At 51.2% G+C, this 13,635-nt stretch overlaps 1 protein-coding gene across 1 annotated transcript; it reads left to right on the top strand.

The window, feature by feature from the left end:
- The first annotated feature begins 10,334 nt into the window (after positions 1-10,334).
- Positions 10,335-13,157, top strand: LOC127684052 (carcinoembryonic antigen-related cell adhesion molecule 3-like). Its single transcript, XM_052181019.1, has 2 exons — positions 10,335-10,693; positions 12,269-13,157. Exons 1-2 carry the CDS (start codon positions 10,399-10,401, stop codon positions 12,550-12,552), a joined length of 579 nt encoding a protein of 192 aa, XP_052036979.1. The 5' UTR covers positions 10,335-10,398; the 3' UTR covers positions 12,553-13,157.
- Positions 13,158-13,635: the final 478 nt, after the last annotated feature.

The following is a 13,635-nucleotide window of genomic DNA, read 5'->3' as shown; positions in this document are numbered from 1 at the left end:
AATCTCAGCACTTGGAAGGCAGATAGAAGCAGTTTGGGTCTAGCCTGGTCTACACAGTGAGCTCCAGGTTAACCAGAGCTACATGGTGAGTGAGACCCTGACTAAAGAAAGAGAGAAGGAGGAGGAGGAGAAAAGAAATAGAAGAAAAAGGAGAAGAAGAAAAGGAAGGAAGGAAGGAAGAAGGAAGGAAGGAAGGAAGGAAGAAGGAAGGAAGGAAGGACGGAAGGACGGAAGGATGGAAGGACAGATGAACAATCACACACATTTATCCCTAGGTCCGTTTTGAGGTGTACAGGTGAATGGCTTGGTGTTTCACCATTAGCAATGTCCGTTTCCAAAGCTCTCTAAACCTGTTAGATTCCTTAGAGCCCAGCCATGTTAAAGACGATCACATCTTGTACAACCCAGGGCTTCCCTCCTTCCACCCCCCACCCCAGCCTCGGACTAGACGCTGTTCCCAGGCCTCATCACACACACACACACACACACATGCACACACACTGTTCTAGGCTCTTCAGAGATCCCCGGCGGTGCCTGGATGTCCAAGAGTCAGAGAACCCTAGCCCTCGCCCCGCAACCACCTCGGGCTTCCCCACGTCTCGGACTGCGCCTTCCCGAGCCGACGGGCGCGGTGTCCGCGCTTCCCCACAACCCAGCGCCCGCCCTGGCCGTGGCGTGGGACAAGCGCAGTCAAACGTTCTGCCTCCGAGCGGCCGGGCCCTGCCGGGGCGGGAGCGGACCCACAAGAATGTGACACAGATGTCTCTGAAGGCTGTTCGGGGATCGGCTGAGTCATGTTCAGAAAGACTAATCCATTTCCACGAGGGTGACCATTCAGGATTCCAATCCAAAAGAAAGGCCCAAGAGCAGTTGTGTCCGGGTTTTTCTGGGTATGTGGGAGGAGTTCCGCAGAGAAGAATGGTGGGTCCATTATTCTGGGATAGCTTCAAGGAAAGCCTACAGCTTCCCATGGCTAACGTGTGCCTGGGTTCATGTCCCCCTGGCTATTCTGGGGTGCCCTTTGCCTAGGTAATCCCCCTGTAGTCGCAATGACTTTTCCCATGAGAGATGCCAGAGGGAAGGGGACTGCTCACGGTTCGCTGACACAGTGGTGGACTCACACACAGGAAGCGCTGGGAGGTTAGAGCAGGCTTGGAGGAGGGAGCTCCAGCTCTGCTAGGACAGGGGCTAAAGTGCCTGACCCCAGGAAAACACATTCTGAGTGTTGAGTGTGTGTCCTGATGCCGCCCCCTGGTGATCGATATGGAGAAGTGCAGTGTATTGCAGGGCTCTGTCCAAATCAGCATCTGTTAGGATTGACTCCCAGGAGACAGGCACTTGCCAGGAGAACCTGTGTCCCCTGCTCTTCTCCTAAGGAGCCCTGACTTTCCCGTGGACTCTCATAACCCGGCAGGACAGCTGGCTTATAGCTTCGCTGGGCACTTGTCCACTCTGTCTGCCCCACCCCTACCCAAGACCAAGAAGGAGAACCTGGGTGACTTAGCCCAGACATAATTGTCATGGCTGGGTCCACATGCTACAAGACATGGGTATCAAAAAAGTTTTGTTCCCTCGGCTATAGCAGGAAGTCAGTCTCCAACACTGGAGACGATCTCCCCAGAGTCACCTGGGGTCCAACCTGGGATAATCTATGCAGTCAGGGCTTCCCGGAGCTTACCTCTCTGTGAGGATACCACAGTTTCCTCAGCCAGGCCCTGCCTGACACCCACAGACTCTCTCAGGGCTGTGTTCATGATGACACCCTGAGAATTTAAGCTCCGTCTAGTGGCCTTGGGTTGAGTTACCTACCACAGCCCCTCCTCCCTGCAGGGTGGAGTTGGATGAAGAGTCGACATCACCACCATCTCTGCCATGTGTGTCCTGCACCAAATGCTCCAACACCCACATGGGGACACAATACAGAAGGAGACAGACACAGGCCAATCATGGCTGTACTGAGTGTGTAGATTATAATTAACCCACCCAGTACCCAGAGATCCCTGTGTACATGGGTGAACGTATATATCTCAGTTTGTTTTAGACATAAGTACCTAGTCTTCATAGGGCGTTGAATCCAGTGCGGTTTGGGGTGCTGTTCTGCGGTTTGGGGTGCTGTTCTGGAATGACCATCCTGGATCCTCCAGAGTATGTTGTCTCTCTACCTCTGTGTTCAGGCTCCAGTCTCTGGACACCATTGACTAGAACACATGACACATGTCCGTGACTGTTGCCTGCAGCGACCTCTCTGAACCAGGACAAGACTTGATGATTCTTTGGCAGATTAGGGACACGCAGAGGCACTGACTGGTGGAAACTGTGCAGCGGTGGAAAGAGTCTAACGGGCTAGACACGGGCTAGAAATAGAGCGATGCGTCAGTATTGAGACTTTGCGCTTCAGTAATATTAACTGGTGGTTTCTACCCCGCACTTAGGTTATTTAGTTCCCAAATAAAAGACACAAAACCTTTATATTTATAAGCCTTAATAGCACTAGAGCTGGGCAGAGATCAACCCTCTAAGTTAGCTGGTCTACTGCCCTATCAGTGACCCCGAAATATCACTTGCCGTGTTCTGCCTGGGCCACTCCTACTCCAACAGGCCAGCCCTCTTGGCCATGTGCTCAGTTTAACTGCCCTATGGCAGCTTCTTTCCCCTCCTCCTCCTCCTCCTCTTCCTCCTTCTCCCCCTCCTCTTCTTTCTCCTTCTCCTCCTCCTCCTCCCCTCCCTTCTTCGTGGTCTCTGCCTCAGACCCCAAGCCTGGAGACCAACACCCTGCCTAGCTTTCTTCTGCCCTGCTACAGGCTCTAGACATCTTTATTCAAACAATAGTTTAAATTAAGAAGCAAGGTGACAAACCATCACTTGGTGTGCTAGAGGGTCTTCTGGTCTCTGGGGATCTGCTCCTGGGAGCAACCAGACTTTGGGGCTGGTATTTAGCATTACAATACACAGCAACAGACCAAAACTCTGTCTTGGGTGGGAATGCAGGGCCCTGTGTCCTGAACAGTGTGCACTGAACTGAGCGTGGGAGCGCGGCGGACGGTCTTCTGACTAGGTGAAGGAAGCAGCACAGCCGCCATTCTCTGGCTGCCCTGAGATCCAGGCTCCCTCACAGTCCTTGGAGGGGCACAGCCTTCCCATGCCCCTCCTCCCCAGACCCTGGATCTTCTCTTTTAATCTCTGTTCTGTTGTTCCAATAAACCCCTGACTTCACTTCTGAATGCCCTTGGTGGTGTTACGGCTGGTTAGACCTGGGGCTTCATGAGGATAGAAATTGGTTATCTTTGTGGAAGGCACAGTGCCTGGAAAAGGATCAGATAGCAGCCAATCAGTCAGTCAGTCAGTCAACCAATCAGTCAGTCAGTCAACCAATCAGTCAGTCAGTCAATCAATCAGTAAGTCAGTCAGTCAATCAATCAGTAAGTCAGTCAGTCAGTCAATCAATCAGTAAGTCAGTCAGTCAATCAATCAGTAAGTCAGTCAGTCAGTCAATCAATCAATCAGTAAGTCAGTCAGTCAATCAATCAGTAAGTCAGTCAGTCAGTCAATCAATCAGTCAGTCAGTCAGTCAATCAATCAATCAGTAAGTGTCACAGGACTACATGTCTTGGGTGCAGTCACAAATCCTCGGGTTTTAAGTAACAACTCTTTAATAACATGGTTTGATTTAACTCTGTGTGTGTGTGTGTGTGTGTGTGTGTGTGTGTACACCTGTGTGCTAGTGTGTGTGTGTTCTCTAACACTAATGTGGAAGGCAGAGGCCAGCTTGCAACACTCAGATCTTTCTTACAGTGTGGGCTGTGAGGACTGAATTCAGGTCCTCAGACTTTGGACCGAGTTGTCCCATCCATGGGTTATTTCAATGGCCCACCCCTCTTTGCTGTTTCTTGGAAAGTTGCACTGTCACAGTTGGAAACATCAGTCATCAGAATAAAGTTGCCCAAACTTTTGGGAACGACCTAGCTTTTCCTCTCCCTGCCCCTTTTACTACTTCCTGTTCAATGAGCACTGCCTGAGCCTCTGTCTCCCTGGGTCTGAGGACTGCCTGGCACTGAGCCTCAGAAACCCTGGGTCTCCTCTCAGATCCTTGCTCTCCTATGGAGACCCCAGGAAGTCTCTGAGCTCCCTCTCCTCACCCACCATCAGAGGGTGGGCTCCTCCCTCACCTGTCTGTCAGGTCACAGGCCTGCACCCTTAGGCCTTAGGTCAGATCCCAGAGCCTGGGGCCACTCGTGCTCCCTGCAGCTGCCAGCGGAGAGGGGAACTGAGCGTGACAGCTGTCTGTGTAATCTCGTTCTTCAGTGCTCCTCGTAACTCATGCTGTGCTGAACTAAACCGTGAGATGTGAAACTTCCCACCAAGTTAACAGAGAAGCAGTAGGACCTTCCCTTTGTCCTGGGAATTGGTCCAGGACTCTCAGGGTCTCAGAGCACGTGCAGGGATTTGGTCCTGAGATGAAGGCCGATGTCTAAAGACGTTCTATGGCCTCCCCTCCGTACCTTCTTCCCTCCCCCTCTCTCTCCTCCTTTACTCCCACCCGCACCCCGATCATTTTCATCATGGTGAGGCTCTTCTCCAGGGTTTAAACAAAAGCCTATCTTTCCCTCAAGCCCCTGGCATGTCTTGATTCTGCGGCTTCCTGTTGTTTCTGAATGATCCTCTTCCTACACTCCAGGCCTCATTGCAGCCTCAGAGCCTTTTATCTTATCAAACCCTGCTGAGGGAATTGTCTCAGCTTCCTGTGCGGATCTCCCACCTGTAGAGGGTTAGAGGTCCCTGTGCACACAAGTGCGCCTTGGAGAAGCCAGCAAAGTTAAATGTCCGGCCTTGTCTCTCCAGTGGAAGGAGGCCTTGGCCTGTCTTCCTCCAGGAACGCGGAATGCGAGGAAAGGATGTGCTTTGCAACCTGCCAATGTCTAGCTGTCTGGAAGGGCGCTGCATCCGAGTCCCCCAGAACGTGATGTTTGTGTATCCCTGACTCCCCCCGACACACACACACAGACACCTTGAACATCGCTGCTTGGTGCATTCAAGCATCCTCCTGACAGTTGTCACCTGTACTCTACAACAGCCTAAGTGTTATCTTAGGGCCAGGCATGTTTACCTCAGCCATCCCCCACAGTCCCTCATCTTGAGCATTGTCTGTAAGTTAACAGAACCCATGTTCACAGAAGAAGTCATGTGGACTCTGTAAAGAGTCTCAACGCCTTGAGCTTTATTGTACGCTTGGGACCGAGGTTGTTGTCATCAAGAAACACCCCCCCCCCCCATCATGCTGTGGATAAATATGGCTAAGTCCATCCAGTGTCAGACTCCACAATCGTGTCCCTGAGCTCTCTAACTAATTCTGGCTGAACCAAACTTCATTCTGACCTCGCCCAACTGTCTCCCGGCCTACTCTGACGAGTACAGAGACCCTACACCTAGACCGATGGCTTTCTTGTTTATGATACTGTGAGGAGAAGCTCTTGGTATCAGGGTGACATTTGTTGGAAGAGAAGGAGGGAGGGAGAAAGGGAAGAAGGCAGGGGCATCTCCAGGTCTCTGCTGCCTCCTCAGTCCTCCCTCTGTGGAGAACAGCTTCCGGTTCAGCCCTGCTCCCGTGCTCCCTGCTCCCGTGCTCCCTGCTCCCGTGCTCCCATGCTCCCTGCTCCCGTGCTCCCTGCTGTGCTCCCAGCTCTGCTGTCCTCCTCTGAGCTCAGCCTCTTTCAGGGCAGCAGCTCCCTCCAGAACCACATAGACTGTTGTGGCTCTGTCCCCTCCGGTGTCCCTTCTGCCCCCATGCCTCTCCCCTTCTCTCTCTCTCTCTCTCTCTCTCTCTCTCTCTCTCTCTCTCTCTCTCTCTCTCTCTCTGGCCCAGTCCTCCACATCACACGGTGAGCAGCAAGGCTGAGAGTGCACTGTGCCCTCAGAGATCAGGTCACCTCAAAGATGCTCTGCTGAGTCATGGCTGGGTCTGTCAATACCAGAGCACTGTCACAGACACCCAACTGATCATCCAGGTGTCCTGAAAATAGAATCCACACCCAGCAGGTAGGTGACAGATGTCTCCCAGGGCTAGGAAGGGACTAAGCGTCTGATGACTGTGTAACAGAACTTATCTACAGTCGCTGGTGTCACTGATCAGAATTCAGTTCAGGAGCCCAAGAGCAGTTGGGTCGGCAGTGTGTGACATCCCGTGTCCACAGGAGGAAGTGACCTCTTCCCGTGGACGGTCGCAGAGAGTCCTTGAGCTCCCTGTGATGCCGGCTTGGGCCTCGCTCTCTGATCTAAGTCTACACTGGGTGTAGCAGGCAGAGTGCTTGCCTCGCGTGCTCTGGGTCAGACTCCGGCACAGCATCATCCAGAAGTACTGTACCTCCCTGTCATCCTAGCGCTGGGGAGCTGGAGGCGTGAGGGCCAGAGGGCGCAGGCCATCCATCCTCAGCTGCATACGACGCCAGCCCAACGGGCAACCGGAGAGTGTGCTCAAGCAAGCAAAACCAAAGGAGAAATATTGTAGTCAGGTCTGGCAGTGGTAGCACACACCTTTAATCCCAGCACTAATGAAGCAGAGGCAGGGGGATCTCTGTGAGTTCAAGGGTAGTCTGTTTCACAGAGTGAGTTCCAGGACAACCAAGGCCACACAGAGAAACCCTGTCTTGAAAAACCAATAAAATAAAATAAAATAAAATAAAATAAAATAAAAATTTAAAACTTCATAAGCATGTTAGAATGCTTCTGAGTACAATATATATTTTTATACACATTATAGTACATATTAAAATATAATATATTTTGTTTTCTAAGATAGGGTTTCTTTTTGAAGCCCTGGCTATCTCCACAATTCCTTTGTGTGGACTAGGCTGGCCTCAAACTTGCTCAATCTGCCTGTCTCTGCTTCTTGAAGGCTGTGATCAAAGGTGTGCATAGCCCCTGCTGGCTTCTCTTTATGTTTTTGTTGGTGGTGGTGGTGGTGGTGGTGGTGGTGGTGGTGGTTTTTTGAGACAGGATTTCTCTGTGTAGCCCTGGATGTCCTAGAACTCACTCTGTAGACCAGGCTGGTCTCGAACTCAGAAATCTGCCTGCCTCTGCCTCCCAAGTGCTGGGATTAAAGGCGTGCGCCACCACCGCTGGGCTCTCTTTACATTTTAAAAACATATTAGACAATGTTAGCTAAATAGTTTCAGCACTTAGGAGACTGAGGCAGGAGGATTCTTGTGTTGGCAATGTATGATTTCTGGGCTCACGAGGTTCAATTAAAAGTAAACACAGAATATTAAGAGTGAATAACTGATTCAGTGTTAAAGCAATGGGAGACTTGGGAATCAGTCTCATGGTGGTCAAAAGAGAACCATTTTTCACTCCTTACTAGCTGCTGTCCTTCCCTATTTTGGTATCAGATGTCTATCAGACTGAGTCAGATGGCCCCTTCTGGCTACAGTGACTCTTTCGTGTCGCTTAGAGAATTTTTCTTTTGCATGACCAAAGTGCAAGGCCAGGACTCCTGAGCTCGCCACCAATGTGTCTAATCCAAATCAGTGCACAAGGGAGGGTGTCAGGGACTGGGGTTTCTTTGTGGGTACAGGTAACTAGACAGGGCTTTCCCAGTGCGTAAGAATGTGAAGCTTAGTAGCTTCAAAAGCCAAATCCGGGAAGCAGGTGTCTTTGGGGCAGCCATCTTCCATCGCCTCCCTACCTTACACCTTCCTGTCACCTGCTCCAGGACAAATGAATGAACAGCTGACCACTTATCATGCAGGAAGAAGTGGGGGCTGCCAGCTTGGGCCTCCACCAAGACACCCCAGTGTGACCCTGGAGACCTGCACAGCTAGAATTCACAAGAATCAGAGCCCTGGGGACTGGGTGGGGCTTGAAGTCTGGATCTCCATCAGAGAGATGCATGGGCTGCAAAAATTAAAAAGAAATAAAGCCACGATGACTTTGCATCAGAGAATGTCGGAAGCTGTGACAGCTGCCCTCTCCTGTGTCACAGGTGCGGGGGAGGGGGAGGTTAATGGGTAAGGGGTTTGGAGTCTGGGAACTGCCCAGGAACCCAGATGGTCAGGGCTCACTTCCTGGCCAAGTGGTTGTTCCCAGTTGCAAAAGCTGTAGAGAAATGCAGACCTTCAGAAGCAGGGCAAATGGCAGGCATTCAGGCTATGGAGACCCAGTGAAGTCAAAATGGTGGGATTAAAAGTGGGTTTGAGGCCCGGCAGTGGTGGTACATGCCTTTAATCCCAGCACTTGGGAGGCAGAGGCAGGCGGATTTCTGAGTTTGAGGCCAGCCTGGTCTACAGAGTGAGTTCCAGGACAGCCAGGGCTACACAGAGAAACCCTGTCTCGAAAAAAACCTAAATAAATAAATAAATAAATAAATAAATATGAATGAATGAATGAATGAATGAATAAAAATGGGTTTGGGGGGAGGTAAAAGAAGACGGAATCCACTCATGACTTTTCTTAATATCGAAAGGCCTTCAACCATTATTTATAACGTAAGAATTTTTGAATGCATTTTTTAAAAAATAAACCTTAAAAAATGGGTTTTGAGACAGGTGGGGTGGGGGAGAGGAAGGAAGGAGGGACAGACCCCCAGCAGGAAGAGCTGACACCGATCATGGCCTTGGGCAGAATCCCTGCACACAGCCCATGTGACTCTGGAAGATGCCCCTGGGGTAGGGACAGGAGAAATAAGAGGGAGGGACCCACAGGGTGGACACCAGGACAGCACAGGGGGAGCAGGGACCATGGAGTCCCCTTCTCTGCTTCTCTGCAAAGGGCTGCTGCTCACAGGTGAGGCCAGTCCCCAAGCTGTGTGGGGAGGACGCTCTGACAGGAAGGTCCCTGGGAGGACGCTCTGCTTCAGGCTGAGAGGAGAGGACACAGGGAGGGACCCAGGCTGCTCAGGGGGATGGATGCTCTCAGGGAACGAGGGGTCTTCAGAGGAGAGGAAAAGCCAGGTCCTTCTTTATTTAAAGTCACTCACCAGTGCCCACAGGGTACATGGCTGTGCCCTGACTGTTGGAGTCCTCACAGGAGTGGCCATGGTCACGGGGGTTTTCCCATGGGCACAGTCCACAGAGGACCGACAGGGACTGACCAAGGTCAGATCCAGGCTCCTGTGTTTGTGCCCATCGGGGGCTCTGGGATGGGGGTCAGGGCCTTGATGCTGAGCTGTGGGGTGTGCTTGGGAAGGAGCGCGGGGGCAGGAGCGGGGCTGTGCTGGGCCTTCTGACTCAGGAAAGGCAGGTAAGGGGGATGCAGGGATGAGGGAGAAGGGCCTGGGACTCTGCAGAGGGCCTGGAAGGCTCCTCCCTGTGAGGAGGGAGAGCTGGCAGCAGGGCACAGAGCAAATGTTGGGACAAAGAAGGGGGAGGCCCTGGAGAGATTCTCTTGATGGGAAGAGAGAAGGGAGCTGCGACCCAGGCCTTAGGCAAGGGTCTCTCTTTGAGGCTGCAGGGTTTATTCAGTGCTGGAGAGGATGGGTGTGTGTGCTTGGGAAGGGGAAGCAGGAGCTCGCACTGGGAACTGAGGGGAAGCTGCGGAGGAGGGGGCTGTCGGTGGGTGAGCAGGGGATGCCTTAACCCTGTGAGGCTGGGGGTTGCGTGTTCCTAGGTGCCTGTCACTCTCAGGAATCGGGACACCTAGGAAGGACGTTGTTTTAAACTGAGACAGGCTGTTCCCCTCTTCACACAGCTCCAGGGAGCCCAGCCGGGCAGCTGTGGGAGATAGGGAGGTAGTCACACACACACACACAGAGAGAGAGAGAGAGAGAGAGAGAGAGAGAGAGAGAGAGAGAGAGCCCCTAGCCACCCCAGCCCTGCAATTCATTCATCCATCCATCCATCCATCCATTCATCCATTCATTCATCCATCCATTCATTCATTCATTCATTCATTCATTCATTCTTCCACAGAAGTCTGAGCCTTTCTCAGGCACCTGACCTTCCCAAAGCCCTTTCCCAAGCCCCTGTCCTCATGGACTGGGAACAGGGCACGAGAACTTTTAGGAGATATACAGCAGTGGGTTGACTGCAAACACCGAGAGGGGAACCTCTGGAGTGATGACCCACGGTCTCTAGAGGGCGGGTCAGGGAAGGCACCCCCAGCCTCAAATGCATTCTTGCAGAGAGTGAGTGGGGGGAGCCGTGCAGACGCAAGGACAGAGCCCAATACAAAGGCCACTCCAGCTTCAGGGCACTGGGGAACGGAGATGTTGAAGTAAGAGGCACGCCCTCACCCCACACCTCGGCTAAGCGATGAACACAGCTACCTGCTCAGGACTTGGGGTTCATCTCACCAAACACCAAGGTCCTGACATGAATGGATTTTCTCTCTTTCCTCCTAGCTTCCGCCCTCTTAACCTGCTGGAATGCACCCGCCGCTGCCGAGCTCACTATCGAGTTAGTGCCGCCCATGGTTGCCGAGGGCGGAAACTCCGTTCTGTTTGTGCATGCAATGCCGCTGAATGTCCAGGCGTTTTACTGGTACAAACAGAGAGACTCAACGAAGAGCTATGAAGTCGCACGCTACTTAACGCCCACTAACGAAAGTTCGAAGATGCCTCAGCACAGTGATAGGAAAACCGTATTCTACAGTGGATCCCTGCTGATCAGAAACGTCACCCAGGCCGACAGTGGACTCTACACCTTACTAACGTTTAACACAGAAATGGAAAGCGAATTAACGCACGTGCATCTGGAAGTACAGGGTAAGTGGTTGCGTGACCCCTGGGTGCTAGGGCGGGGCTGGGGTGGGGTTGTTCTATTTTACAAGTACAGGACCATCAGGCATCAGCTATGCCCATCTCCTTGGCGCGTGTGTCCTCCCTGGCATTTGAGCATTTACTGCAGGATGTACACCGGCAAGGAAAAACTACAATTGGTCGGAGTCCTTTTCCTGACTCCACACCCAAAGAAGAGTACGCGCTCTGTAATACAGTCTGAGTGTTGGGGCTTCACCATGAACGTGGCGCTGAGAAAGACGCTAGGGATTCCGGCAGGTCTGGCTCAGGGATCCATAGGGTCCTCACAGTAAGGTGGCCGCAGAGAAGTCCTGACTCCAGATCTCTGCATGAGCGTCTAGTCCAGGGAACTGGGGACCCTCGCGTCCTGTGAGAGATGATAGGTATCAAGGCTTTATTGCTGATTTGTCTCATATCAGGTGGAACCACCCTGAAGGGCCACAGTCAGGCTAAGTCACCCGGGCACATCCTTCTCCTGCGTCTCAGCAGAGCCCAGATGGACAGGTCCTCTTGGCAACTGCTTGTCCCGCAGAGGTTCAGCCCAGTCAACTCTCCCTTGTAGGCAGAGTAATAGACTCAGACATTTTGAGCAGCTCCCGTCTCTAAAGAGCAAGAAAGAGCAAGCCTTGCAAGCCTTGTTTACGTTTTGGTTTTGTTTTTGTTTTTGTTTTTTTTTTTTTTTTGGTTTTTTTTTTTTTTTTTTTTGGTTTTTTTGGTTTTTTTGAGACAGGGTTGCTCTGTGTGGTCCTGGCTGTCCTGGAACTCACTCTGTAGACCAGGCTGGCCTCGAACTCAGAAATCTGCCTGCCTCTGCCTCCCAAGTGCTGGGATTAAAGGTGTGTCCTTGTTTGGGGCTGGAGAGATGGCAGCCGAAGGTCCTGAGTTCAAATCCCAGCAACCACATGGTGGCTCACAACCATCCATAAAGAGATCTGACGCTCTCTTCTGGTGTGTCTGAAGACAGCTACAGTGTACTTACATATAATAAATCTTAAAAAAAAAAAAAGAAAAAAGAAAAAAAAAAGGTGTCCTTGTTTACATTTAGGGTCACCTTACAGACATGGCAATGATTATTTATCATGTGTCAATCATCATTATCATCATCATCATCATAACTATTATTATTATTATTATTGCTGGTTTGGTTTTTCAAGACAGGGTTTCTCTATGTAGCTCTAGCTATCCTAGAACTCCTCTGTAGACCAGGCTGGCCTCGAATTCACAGAGAGCCACTTGCCTCTACCTCTCTGCCTCTCCTCTGTCTCTGCCTCTGGTGCTGGGATTAAGAGCATGTGCCACCACTGCCCAGCCAAGTGCTCTATTATATAAAAACAGAAACACAGGAAACACGGTGGCTGAATTAAGGCCGCCCCATAGACTATGGGTGGTGGATCTCAAGTAGTACGTTATCTATCTTCAGCCTTGACCCCAACTTCTCCACCCTGGAGGCCATACTAGGTGTCTGTAGACCAGAGAGGGCTGGTTGGGGTCTGAGGGTGATCCACCATCGTTCAGTCCCTCCCCTCCTCTGTTCCTTCACAGAACCCGTGGCGCAGCCCACGCTCCAAGCAGACAGCACCACAGTAACAGAAGCTGGCTCTGTGACCCTCACATGCCTCTCGGAAGACCCTGGACTCTCTATCCGTTGGCTCTTCAATCACCAGGGCCTGTATTTCAATGACAGGATGACTCTGTCCCAGAAAAACAGCAGACTCAGCATCGACCCAGTCAGGAGGGAGGACGCCGGGGAGTATCAGTGCGAGGTCTCCAACGGGTACAGCTCAAAGATGAGCCTCCCGCTCCAAATGTCCGTGACTAGTGAGTGACCCTGCATCTCTTCCTTTGCCACGGGAGGAGGGGCAGGGGATTCTTTGTCAACAACACTAAAAGTGAAGAAAAGTTCTAGGGAAGAGACCAAGACAGTCAGCGTGGTGATGAGGACCTGTCATCCCAGGATAAAACTCCAGTCAGCAGGAACTGAATTTGAACCAGCCAGAGTTACAAAGAGAGACCCAGTCTCAAAAATAAATAAATAAATAAATAAAATAAAAAAAAATCAACATAGTAAGCAAAACTACAAAAGGATTATTATTAAGGGCTTAGGTTCTAAGTCAAATATGGCCAATCCTCCAGACACATGGGGAACTGATTCCAGAAACCCCCAAATTTCTGGATGTTCTGCTGCTGAAAACGGTGCAGTGTTTGCACGGAGACAGACACATCGCCCTGGCCCATGCCACTGTCATTTCTGCTGCCTCACACCGACGCCTCCCACATGCCTCTCCAACCATTTCTATGCATAGTCCATTTCCTGCAACCCTGACAACTGTCACTCACTCTACTTCTCCTTGTATACGTGGCGTTTGTCTTTTCTTGTTAGCATCATACGAAGAATAATTCTGTTCTCCCAAGCCACCTAGCTGGTGGCATCCCGCTGGCTAAATATACATTAAAAGACATCCTTGGTACCACTAAGACATCTTGGTTGGTTATCTTACATTCAGCTCGGGGCACGGTGAGTGCAAAGTGATCGCTATCTCCCCTCTGTCGATCACAAGATGATAGTCTATTTGATTTTTTATATGTAATTTCATTTTTATTTTATGTTCATTGGGGTTTCGTCTGCGTGCATGTCTGTGTGAGGGTGTCAGAGGCTCTGGAGCTGGAGTTACAGACAGGAGTCAGCTGCCGTGAGAGGAGGGTGCTGAACATTGAACCCTGGTACTCTGGAAGAGCAGCCAGACATCTGCCTAGCTGCTGAGACATCTCTCTAGTCCCTGTCTATTTGATTTTTAGTCTAAATTCATCTGCAACTCCCTGGGACTCCTATAGAGCTACACAGATATCAGAGGACAAGGTTGTGTCCTTTTGGCCTTGGGATTACCTTTGCTAAGAGGAAGAGGACTGAA

Source organism: Apodemus sylvaticus, chromosome 1 (assembly GCF_947179515.1).
Source record: "Apodemus sylvaticus chromosome 1, mApoSyl1.1, whole genome shotgun sequence".
NCBI lineage: Eukaryota > Metazoa > Chordata > Mammalia > Rodentia > Muridae > Apodemus > Apodemus sylvaticus.
This window is presented reverse-complemented; position numbering and strand designations above follow the sequence as displayed.

What these genes read in the sequence shown, in the direction of transcription:
- LOC127684052 (XM_052181019.1), top strand. Translation starts at nt 10,399, where the DNA reads ATGGTTGCCGAGGGCGGAAACTCCGTTCTGTTTGTGCATGCAATGCCG. An exon ending in CGTGCATCTGGAAGTACAGG is followed by an intron (nt 10,694 to 12,268) that starts GTAAGTGGTTGC and finishes GTTCCTTCACAG; the next exon opens with AACCCGTGGCGCAGCCCACG.